At 49.5% G+C, this 12,405-nt stretch overlaps 1 protein-coding gene across 1 annotated transcript in view; it reads left to right on the forward strand.

Annotated features, from left to right (window-relative positions):
- Positions 1-6,232, forward strand: part of vps37ba (VPS37B subunit of ESCRT-I a) — a 51,870-nt gene extending 45,638 nt beyond the window's left edge. The window contains exons 3-4 of the mRNA XM_051921109.1: positions 2,934-3,016; positions 4,397-6,232. Coding sequence (XP_051777069.1) covers positions 2,934-3,016; positions 4,397-4,903 — 590 coding nt within the window. The 3' untranslated portion in view covers positions 4,904-6,232. The remainder of the gene's footprint in view (positions 1-2,933; positions 3,017-4,396) is intronic.
- The last annotated feature ends 6,173 nt before the right edge of the window (positions 6,233-12,405 follow it).

A 12,405-nucleotide genomic window follows, 5' to 3' on the forward strand; every position in this document is an offset into this window, starting at 1 on the left:
CAATACGAGACGTTATGAAACAATGAAGCAGAGCATCAGACAAGGACAGAAATGGACGGAGGCGGGCAATGTGATGGAGATGATAGAATGAAATTTTGTAAAGAGACCTGATGTGTAACTCAAACAAAACACCAAGATCTCTGACAACAGGAGCAGGTTTGATGATTGGACCTTCAACAGAAACCGAGAAATTGGATGCCTTAGAAAGCTGGGATTTTGGACCTACCAGTGACACTTCAGTTTTATTGGCATTAACTTTGAGAAAGTGATATTCCATCCATAGCTTAAGATCAGTGATGCAGTCAGTCAGTGAGTGTGCTGGGAGGAGAGTCTGTACTAAGATATAACTGGATATCGTCTGCATAACAGTGGATGTTAAGGCCATGTCTGCGAATAATCGGACCCAAAGGAAGGATATAAAGTAGAAAAAGTAATGGACACCACGCGACACACAGGTGAGGTGGAGGATTTCTGTCGGCCGAGTGTCACAAACTGTTTGCATATTAGAAAGATAAGATGTGAGCCATAGAAGGGCTAAGCCAGAGATGCCTACAGCAGAGACGTGACAGGAGGATTTCGTGGTTAACAGTCTCAAATGCTGCACTGTAAGTCACGCTCCCTACGACTGATCCTCGTCCTGAGTGCTCCCCACATGCCAGATGAGATTTTTTAAAATTGATATCGAAGTTTGTGAACGTTTTAACGAATAACGAGTCCTGTCGCAATATGGCTGACACTGGGCACGCCGTGGGAAACATTTATCAGCTGAAGTATGTGTGTCCTCAGGGTGACGTCTTTGTGTGTGGACGTGTGCAGAAACAGGTGAGACTACCCTCAAAAAGCCTGATTGGAGAGTCACTGCTGCCTCGGCCCACCACAACTCGCCAGTAACACGGTGTACGTGTGTTCAAAGCTGCTGGTCTGAAAGGGGGCGACGGGACAGGAGAAAGTCGAGTCTTGTTGGCGGTGTGCGTGAGGATGCTGCTAGTCTTTTTGTCAGTGCAGTACCCGCTAGCAGAGCGTTAACAAGTCCTGTGATGGGGGGACGTGTACAGCTGACCCCTGAATAGCTCGGTGTACACCAATATGTCGGACTGGCGCCAGAGCCGTGCGGATTATTTAGTAGACTGTGGTGTGCATGTGTCTCCATATGTCCCACTCGCACTGTGTGTTTGTGCAAAGCCAAAGTTTGGTTTCAGGGAGAGGACCACCAGCAGTCCCCCCTCCTACAGGCCTCCCTGGGTGCGGCCGTTGCCATTTGGTGACCAGCTCTGTCCACTACTGAGGTGTTTCTCAACTGTTTTTGGCGTTGTCACCCACTGTATCCCTTTTAAATGTCTTTGTGACCCACCCCGGCAAATCAAGCGCCATTGTCATGTTGTGGTCCCCCTTGGTGAAATGAGCAAGAGTGTTCCAAGTTTATTTTGGGGGGAGTTAGGGTAGGTGAATGGAGTGCGATTGTTAGAGCAGCAGCCCCCTACTGATGCGAGCGACAGCAGTGTGACCCAGTGGTCGAGGTCTCTTACGCTGCGGCCATGTTGTCGTGTCTCCTGGCCAACTAGCTGGGTAGGCCGCACCTCACGGCGTGTTACGCAGGCTCATGGATGCCAACTGCTGACTGTCTAACTAACTTGCTGTCTTTCTCGAGCTACTAATCGGTGGCCTTATCTGTAGGTCCCCCACCACATATTTTCCTCCACGTTTGGGTGTCTCGTATCGTCCATTGTGCTCAGGTTTGTAGAGATGCAGCCCCCCATGCACACACTAGAGCCCTGCTGATTCCCATGATGCATTATGTGAGGCACAGCTGTGTGGGTGCGGGCCACTTGTGGTGACCTGGGTGGGCGTTCGTTTTAGCCTGAAGGGTGACCTTTGTCTGCTTGGATTCCTCGAGGAGTGGGCTGCCGGGTGCCCATGGTAACCGACCCGCAGTTTAAAACCGTTTTGACGCGCCAGGCCTTGTCGTGGCTCAGCACAGTGCCGTTTTGTGTCCCCAGGGTCACGTCTGCAGTGATGCAGCCTGAGGCTTTTGGTGGAGGTCGCTGTTTTGTGCCCACCGAGTCACTTTGTTCTTATTTCTCATTCTCCCTTATGTTTTCAGCAGTGGGGGTCTTTGCTCTCACTGTACGTTAAATGTTCATCTTCAGATGCTGCCGTCAGGTGGTCTTCACGGTCTCTTTAAAGACCACACTGAGATTCGCGCCTCTTCCTGCTGTGGTTTTCTCCGTCTCCTGCCATCCTCCATTTTCTGGTCCAGACAGACGGTGAAGTGAACACCACCAGTCCATCTCGAAGCCCACTTGAAGTGCATTTGCTCTCACGGTGGGCCAGTTCAGAGTTGAAGGCCAGCCTAACGCACACATTGGCACAGAGAGATCCAAATGACCTGGAGAAGACATGCGGGGCGCGGACCTCCACTCGGATTGTACTCTCCAGTGTGGTGGTCTCACTTGACTTAATCACACTGACTAATGGAGGGGCTTTTTAATAAAGTGCAGGGTCAGACTGCAGGTGATGACTAACTGAGGTGAGCGAGGAGGGTCTCTGGCGGGCACCATGCACTTTTTGCACTTGTCGCAGCCAAGTCTCTGCTTGAATACTTGGCACCCGTTGGCTTTGCTGCGAGGACCCCATTTAGTGGTAATTAGTCCTGCCACTCCTGCTCAGACGGGTCACTCGGGTGCCATGGGCAGAGGAGGAGGAGGACTCGAGCGGCCCTTTAACAGGCCAGCTGTGCCACCAGATCACTCCACGTGTTTTTTTACAGGATGGCGACACAGCGGTTAGCGTGGCCCCCTCCCTGAGCTCGTGTCCAGGGTCCAATCCCTGCTGTTGGTTTCTGTATGTCAGGGGGGTCATACGATGGCCTGGCGTCCCAGCAGGCTCAGAATCGGGTCAAGTGGCTTTCTAAATGTTCTGTTCTGCTTTTACAGATAATCAGACCTGCGCCACTTCTATCGACACACTCCTGGCACTGCTGCAGACGGAAGGAGCAAAAATTGAAGAGGAGACGGAGGTGAGTGCCCTGGGGGGTGGGGGGCATCCCTCATGCTGTTATGTCTGTTCTTTCAGGTTTTTGCATTCGGGCCCTTTTTGTGGGAGCCACAGGTCTTTAGTTTAAAGTGGGCATCATTTTGGGCAGCCTGACACGAGCATTCGGTTTGTGCGGCCTCCTCTTTCTGCACGGCCATCTTTACTTTGCTGTCCAGCATCAATCAAATCAGGCTAACACACTAGAAGGACGCCATCTTATTAAAGATGGGCACACGTGCAAAGCTGGCTGGTGATGGAAACCTCCCTCTGCACTGGCACAGAGACCACTGGCTGACTGGCATCTCGCGTGTTCTGAGCTGCTTCTTAGACAAACACAGTCGCTTGGCAGACTTCAGAGACTGGCACGAGTCTAGTGAAGTGTGACTAACAGTGTGCCCCCCATGCCTTCTGCTTGAATTCAGAAGGGGGGCTCGTCATAGAGCTGCATGTCCCCAGGGGAAGCTTGTTGATTACTGATCTGTTTCTTTGAATCAGGAGTAATCATTAATGATAAACGTAAATTATATTAATAATAAATACGCATTGGCTGTCTGTGCGTTTCCTAAGCCGTCCTTCACCCTTTGGCTAATTTGGACCAAGTGGCTGCTCTCTAAGACCACACATACGAGGTACACTTTGGAATCCAAAATTGTGACCCTCGGGGTCTCGGTGGGGTGTTAGTTCTGTTGTGGGGTGCGACAGTTTTGAGCACCAGTGCCACCTGCTGGCTCAGAGCAAGTGAACAGACTGACGCCAAGCCAGCGGAGAGAATGAGCAGAGCGTCCCCCGACTACTGTAATGGGGGGGGGGGGTTTGGTCAAGATTGGAAGTGCAGAGAATCACAGGCTGGTTGTTGAAGCACTCAGAACTGCCCGCCATGAGCTACAAGGACAAGTCAGACGTGACGCCATTAAGGGTTGGAGCCCAGTGAGGAGCTTCCGCAATTCTAGGAACCCAAAAAGAACAACTTCTTGCCTTGAGAGATCAGAGCGTTGGACAAAGAGGCAGTGTGGATGGCAACGGGGCAGGCAAGCGACAACAGCAGGGTCACCATTTAAAAACACACACACACACACACATAAACCTTGGTGCTTTTTCTTTAACCTCTCCTACAAATGTAGCCTGGCACGAGTGGGCACTTCGGCTCGTCAGAGCAGATGAAGTGTGTCGAGATGTCTGCTTGATGAACTCCAGCAGCGCCGCACAGACTGCACTCTTCACACTTCGGCTGCTCCTCTGCTTTCCTCCCACAAATGCAAAACTTCGCACCGATGTTGAAAAGAAACGAGGGCTTCTGTGGGCACATCGAGTTCCACGTGCCAGGCTGAGTGTTAATCGTTTTTTTTTTTTCTTTCTCCCACAGAACATGGCAGAATGCTTTCTGGAAGGCGAAACCGTTTTGGACGCATTCATCGATGAGTACCAGAGCAAGAGAAAGCTGGCACACTTGCGGAGGGTGAAAATCGAGAAGCTGCAGGAGGTGGTCTTGAAGGGTCCTCGTCTGCCACAGCTGCCTGTTCTTAAAGTGCCAGAAAAGACTTTTGTGACCCCTGGGCTCCCGGCTGTGCAAGTGGACAGCAGCACCCCACCCGTTCCTATGCCTAGGAGGGCACCTCCTCCGCCTCCAGCGGTCAGTGGTGGTCAGCCCACGCCCTTCATCGCGGCCGCTGGTTCTGCAGCAGTGGCAGGTCCACCCAACATGTCGTACCCCAGCCCACCCTATCCCCCAATCCCACCACGAACAGGACACGTGTTTCCCAGTCACGCCGTGGCCCAGGGTTACCCCACTCCATTTGTGCCCCAGTACCCGCCAGCTTTACCTCAGAGACCCGCTCGCCTTCCGTCACAGCCTGGCTTCATCATACAGTGACAGGAGACTGGCGGGGGCAGACTTGGTGACGTTAAGGCCGATTTGTTGGGCTTTTTTGGGGGGGGGGGGGGATGCATCATTGCCAAGAAATTATTGAGGAAAAGGGGAGAAATAGGATTAGGTATGATGAGAGTTCTATTAGTTATTTTTTATTTGTAACTTCATTATCCTGTTGGTCTGTTAGGGAGAAGAAGAAATTTGGCAAGTGAACTGATGTGCCCCCCCATACCCCCCCCCCTTCTCTAGTACCGTGCGTGTCCATGAGCCGCTCTATCAATTTACTTAGCGATTTACCAGGCAAGGGAGACCCAACCTGACAAAAGGTGCGGGACGTGACGGGAAGAAGCCCGGCCACTGGGGGGCTGAATGAGGTGAGACCTGCGACCAAAGACCCCACTCTCCTGTTACCAACGTGTCCGCTTTGTTTTGGGTGAATTTTGTGGCAGGTTTGTAATTTTGTAAATTTTTTTTATAATTCCACAATTGTCACTAGGAATAAAAAAAGAAAACTTTAAACGCAGCAGCGACAACCAGCGGAGCACCGGCCAGGTTTGAACTCTTACACCATGGACCCAGCCTTCTAGTAAGATCATGTGGCACATCTTTTTATATAGAAACTATTTTTATGTCGTCGTGAGTGTCAAGTGGCAGCCGTGTGTCGGAGTAGCCCACCGTTGTCACTCCAGTGCCTTGATGGGAGTTGGGACCCTGCTGTGCTGAGGTGACTGGACGCCGCGCTAGGCCAGCTTTTACTTCACACGTCGTCACCTTCTGGGCCCTCGCTTGATGTCTCCGCCGGCTCTTTATGGGCTGCGTAGTCTCAGGAAGGTGACAGAGGGCGGCTGCTGCCTTATCTCGTAGGAGGGTCGTTTAGAGCGACCATCTTGAGGAAGGACCAAACCTTTTGATGGACGCACAACTTTTCAGGTGTCGCCTTTTGGTTTTTTTTTTTTTTGACTTTTGGGTGACGTGCTTCTGTTTCCGTACTGCTGGCGTTTTTTTAATTAGACGGGCGTTATGGTGCTCTCATGTGTGACTGGCAATCGGAGGGCTGGATGATTTTCTCAACTGCTTCCTTTTCTCTCCATTTTCTTCTTATAAAGTGTTTAACTATTGGATGTTGTCCTCTTTTGAAACGCACTCCACTCTTCACACAGTGTGGCCTCTTTTGAACGCTGAGCTCCTGGTGAAGTCACCACTGGTGTCACTTAGCAAGCACAAGGGCTCGTCGGTGAGCGGAGTGGCGGCAGAGGTGACGACGTTCCTCCATTTTGTTTAGTCACACTAGAATTAAGGTCTGTCAAACACTAAGAATGTTGTTTTTTTTTTCTTTCTTTAAAATCCCGTAACATTTCTTGTAACTTTGTATTGCAATGAACTGTCTGCCAAAATGAAGGTGGGAGTGGACTGCTGAAATTGCCTCTGACCTGTAGAAGAAATAAAGTTTAATAAAGCGGAGTGGCGCTGCTCCTCATGCTCCTCTTGATCCAGCACAGCGGTGCAGACGTCAGCGACGTCCTCTTACTTCTCGCACTGTGCTTGGCTGCTCTGCAACCCACGGCTCCCCGTGTTTTTCATAGGGTGCTGGTAGTAAGAAGCTGAAGTGTGTGTTAACTCCACAGCCCTCCGCAGTAATTAAATAACAACAAGTGTCGGGGTGTCCATCAGCTTGCTCTGTTGTCCTTCCGACAGAAGCGGCATCACAATCATTTTATTATTACAAATGTATGAGAGGCCATCTGTTGGAATGACGGATGCAGTGCACCTTCTTATTACATGCATTGCAAATGTAAACGCTGAGGTCAATGTCGTTTACTTAAAATTCCAACTGTCAGTTAATATAAAACTCTCGTTGTGCTAGCCCTCTAATGCTGTGCTGCTTTATTTTATGTTATTTTGGCTAACTTTTCTACCCGCACTTCGCAGTGGACGACACGAGTGGAGTCTGTCCGGGACGAGGAGGTAAAGGGCTCTGTTACTACAGCGAGATGCACAAACCTTTTGGTTTTGCCTTTGGGGGGGGATGAAGTTAAGACATTTAAAAAGAAAGATGGGTCATAGGCTGAAAGTAGTGTTACAAGTTTAATTTTGTTAGAAACACAACCTGGAGCCATTGTGAAGTCTGGAGTTGACACCATGTCCTTTCCGAAGTGGCTCAGTACTGGAGATGGCAACGTCCACATCTATCCATTCTCAAGGAATGAAGCGGAGGGAGAATAGTGGAGTGCGTATTTGTCAGATTCAGTTGTGATTCTTTTCAGGTACGGTTCAAATGGGACAGTTAATGGCTTGACTTTGATCAACACAAGGGACTTGATGAGCCAGGAGCCGCAGCAGACAAACATGTCCTCCACCAACGAGATCGGCCAGGGCCTTATAGGAGTCGGTCATTGGGGATTTTCCTTTGTTGTAACTTTTCCACACAACTTTCCCTATCTGCTCTTTTAATGTTCTAATGTTCTGCCTTTGGCGTGAGAAACAAGAAGCAAAGAGGGAAGTGGGGCGCAATGGTGTCGTCTTTGTTGGTTGAAAAAACAAATGATTGCAATTAGTCTTAGCATCTTATTAATGACTTTGAGCAACGTACTGTGTATTAAAATGTGCTACAGCAATAAATGTTGTCATCACCTCATTCCTGGGACAGGAGCAAGGAGACCACTGAAGAGGTATGGACTGGCTTTATGATCCAGTGTCACAAACACTGCTCTCCATGTCCTGTTGTTTAGCTCACCTTCCATGTTCAGCCCATCTCTGTTTTCTGTGTGTAACTTGATTGCACTTGGCTTAGTTTTGTTTCAGTTAACTCTTAAGTTGTAACAAGTGGGAATTATTTATTTTGATTTAGTAACCTTTATTCCAAAAGAGTGGAGTTAGGCACAAGTTCAAGTCCAAGTTGCTAGCTAAAGCAGAGTTAATTGTAGTGAAAAGCCACAGCTCCTCTATGACAAGATATCCAGTTCGAGATGTTGGTTTCCTTCACATCACATATTGATAAACATTAAAGCTGACCTAGAGCAAAGTCTGGCAGATGATGGTGGAACATGGAGCTACACAATCCTCATGGTAAAGGGGAGTAATGAAGTACACTAGAGCACAGTGCCTATAGAGAAGGGAGAAGGACAACAGTAAAAGAAATGGAATAATTTTATAACAAGGAAAGTGCCTGGGGTGTGGGTGGTCAGAGAGGGGGCTTAAAAACAAATGGTGAAGATATGAAATTCATAACAAAGAAAAGGGGCAATAAGTCAAACCCAGAACAAGAGGAGAGGAACATGACTTCTCAGCTACAGTGCTGAAGCAGAATTATAAAACACACGGATATCTCTTGGTCAGATTCCTGCTCCACTTCTTTGCTGAGGGCAGCTTGGTCCTCCCTTAACCAATGGCCTGCTGTGGGATTTGAACCAGGGACCTTGGAGCTAGCAGGCACCATGCTTAACCAGTGGAGCCACCAGAGGATCCCCTTTGACAGGTGAGGCCAATTGGGTCTATAAGTGGTGAGGGCCCGCCTCTGGCTCCGCCCACAAAGGGCCAACTTATCAGCTTGCTAAGGCTGAGCAGCAAGTGGAGCCCCAGTGGCTCTACTAGTTAAACTGGCTTCTCTGTAACTCGGAGGCCGTGGGTTCAAAACCCACTCAGGGCAGTAAAAAAAATATAGAGGGGGTAAGAAGATATAGAGAGGAGAAGGGATAGATAGACAGGTGGAGGAATAGATAGGGAGAAAGATAGACAGGTAGGATAGAGGAGGAGGAGGGATAGATAGAGATAGACAGATGGGGAGAGGAGGGATAGATAGAGATAGACAGGTAGGGATAGATAGAAACAGGTAGGGAGATGTAGGATAGAGAGAAGGAGGGATAGAGAGAGATAGACAGGTAGGACAGAGAGAGGTAGGATAGATAGAGAGGAGGAGGAGGGATAGAGATAGACAGGTAGGATAGAGAGGAGGAGGAGGGATAGAGATAGACAGGTAGAGAGGATAGGGAGGAGGGATAGATAGAGAGGAGATAGACAGGTAGAGGGAGGGATAGAGATAGACAGGTAAGGAGATGAGGAGGGATAGAGAGACGGGAGGGGAGATAGAGACAGACAGATGGGGAGAGGGAGGAGGGATAGAGACAGACAGATAGGGAGGAGGGATAGATAGAGATAGGGAGAAGGGATAGATGGGGAGAGGAGGAGGAGAGACAGACAGGTAGGGAGGAGGAGGAGGGATAGATAGAGAGGAGGAGGAGGAGGGATAGACAGGTAGGGAGATATAGAGGAGGAGGAGGGATAGATAGAGATAGACAGGTAGAGAGAGATAGACAGGTAGGGAGATATAGAGATAGACAGACAGAGATAGACAGATGGGGAGAGGAGGGATAGATAGAGATAGACAGGTAGGGAGAGAGGGAGGAGGGATAGATAGACAGGAGGAGGGATAGAGGAGGAGGAGGAGGAGGAGGGATAGATAGAGATAGAGAGGAGGAGGAGGGATAGATAGACAGGGAGGGAGAGAGAGGTAGGATAGAGAGGAGGAGGAGGGATAGACAGGTAGGGAGATGGGGAGAGGAGGGATAGATAGAGATAGACAGATGGGGAGAGGAGGGATAGATAGAGATAGACAGGTAGGGAGAGAGAGAGAGAGGTAGGATAGATAGAGATAGATAGATAGAGACAGACAGGTAGGGAGGAGGAGGAGGAGGGATAGATAGAGAGGAGGATAGACAGGTAGGGAGAGGAGGAGGAGGGATAGATAGAGATAGGGAGGGGGGATAGAGAGAGATAGACAGGTAGGGAGGAGGGATGAGGGATAGATAGGGAGAGGGAGGGATAGATAGGGATAGATAGAGATAGGGGGAGGGAGGTAGAGATAGAGATAGACAGGTAGGGAGATGGGGAGAGGAGGGATAGATAGAGATAGGGAGAAGGGATAGATAGACAGACAGACAGGTAGGAGGTAGGAGGAGGGATAGATAGAGACAGATAGGAGGAGGGAGATAGACAGGTAGGGAGATAGAGAGGTAGGAGGAGGGATAGAGAGACGGGAGGGGAGATAGACAGGTAGGGAGATAGAGAGGTAGGAGGAGGGATAGATAGAGATAGACAGATAGGGAGGAGGGATAGGGGTAGGAGATAGAGGGATAGGAGAGGGATAGATAGATCTAGACAGATAGGGAGGAGGGATAGATAGGGAGAAGGGATAGATAGATCTAGACAGATAGGGAGGAGGGATAGATAGGGAGAAGGGATAGATAGATCTAGACAGATAGGGAGGAGGGATAGATAGGGAGAAGGGAGAGGGAGATAGATAGGGAGGTGGGAGAGAGGGATAGATAGATCTAGACAGATAGGGAGGAGGGATAGATAGGGAGAAGGGATAGATAGATCTAGACAGATAGGAGGAGGGATAGATAGATCTAGACAGATAGGGAGGAGGGATAGATAGAGATAGGGAGAAGGGATAGATAGAGATAGACAGGAGGAGGGAGATAGACAGGTAGGGAGATAGAGAGGTAGGAGGAGGGATAGATAGAGATAGACAGGGAGGAGGGATAGATAGACAGGGAGGAGGGATAGATAGAGATAGACAGGTAGGGAGGAGGGATAGGTAGAGATAGGGAGAAGGGATAGATAGATCTAGACAGATAGGGAGGAGGGATAGATAGGGAGAAGGGATAGATAGATCTAGACAGATAGGGAGGAGGGATAGATAGGGAGAAGGGATAGATAGATCTAGACAGATAGGGAGGAGGGATAGATCGATCTAGACAGATAGGGAGGAGGGATAGATAGAGAGATAGAGATAGGGAGAAGGGATAGATAGAGACAGACAGGTAGGGAGGAGGGATAGGTAGAGATAGGGAGAAGGGATAGATAGAGATAGACAGGAGGAGGGAGATAGACAGGTAGGAGGAGGGATAGATAGAGATAGACAGGGAGGAGGGATAGATAGACAGGGAGGAGGGATAGATAGAGATAGACAGGTAGGGAGGAGGGATAGATAGAGAGATAGACAGATAGGGAGGAGGGATAGATAGATCTAGACAGGTAGGGAGGAGGGATAGGTAGAGATAGGGAGAAGGGATAGAGACAGACAGGTAGGGAGGAGGGATAGGTAGAGATAGGGAGAAGGGATAGATAGAGATAGACAGGTAGGGAGAAGGGATAGGTAGAGATAGGGAGAAGGGATAGAGACAGACAGGTAGGGAGGAGGGATAGGTAGAGACAGGGAGAAGGGATAGATAGAGATAGACAGGTAGGGAGGAGGGATAGATAGAGATCTAGACAGGTAGGGAGGAGGGATAGATAGAGATCTAGACAGATAGGGAGGAGGGATAGATAGATCTAGACAGATAGGGAGGAGGGATAGATAGATCTAGACAGATAGGGAGGAGGGATAGATAGAGACAGACAGGTAGGGAGGAGGGATAGACAGGTACGGAGGAGGGATAGGTAGAGATAGGGAGAAGGGATAGATAGAGACAGACAGGTAGGGAGGAGGGATAGGTAGAGATAGGGAGAAGGGATAGATAGAGACAGACAGGTAGGGAGGAGGGACAGACAGGTAGGGAGGTAGGAGGAGGGATAGATAGACAGGTAGGGAGATAGACAGGTAGGAGGAGGGATAGATAGAGATAGACAGATAGGGAGGAGGGATAGATAGAGAGATAGAGATAGGGAGAAGAGATAGATAGGGAGGAGGGATAGGTAGAGATAGGGAGAAGGGATAGATAGATCTAGACAGATAGGGAGGAGGGATAGATCGATCTAGACAGATAGGGAGGAGGGATAGATAGAGAGATAGAGATAGGGAGAAGGGATAGATAGAGACAGACAGGTAGGGAGGAGGGATAGATAGAGACAGACAGGTAGGGAGGAGGGATAGGTAGAGATAGGGAGAAGGATAGATAGAGATAGAGAGGAGGAGGGAGAGAGAGAGGTAGGGAGATAGAGGAGGAGGAGGAGGGATAGATAGAGATAGAGAGGAGAGAGAGAGAGGTAGGATAGAGGAGGAGGAGGAGGAGGGATAGATAGAGATAGGGGGAGGGAGAGAGAGAGGTAGGATAGAGGAGGAGGAGGAGGGATAGATAGAGATAGGGGGAGGGAGAGAGAGGGAGAGGAGGAGGAGGGATAGATAGAGATAGGGGGAGGGAGGAGGGATAGATAGAGATAGGGGGAGAGAGAAGGGATAGATAGAGATAGGGGGAGGGAGAGAGAGAGGTAGGATGGAGGAGGAGGAGGGATAGATAGAGAGATAGAGATAGGGAGAAGGGATAGATAGAGAGAGACAGGTAGGGAGGAGGGATAGATAGAGATAGGGGAAGGGATAGAGAGAGAGAGGTAGGATGGAGGAGGGATAGATAGAGATAGGGGGGGAGAGAGAGAGGTAGGATAGAGGAGGAGGAGGGATAGATAGAGATAGACAGGTAGGGAGAAGGGATAGGTAGAGATAGACAGGTAGGGAGGAGGGATAGGTAGAGATAGACAGGTAGGGAGGAGGGATAGGTAGATAGGGA

This window comes from Erpetoichthys calabaricus, chromosome 18, assembly GCF_900747795.2.
Source record: "Erpetoichthys calabaricus chromosome 18, fErpCal1.3, whole genome shotgun sequence".
NCBI classification, from domain to species: domain Eukaryota; kingdom Metazoa; phylum Chordata; class Cladistia; order Polypteriformes; family Polypteridae; genus Erpetoichthys; species Erpetoichthys calabaricus.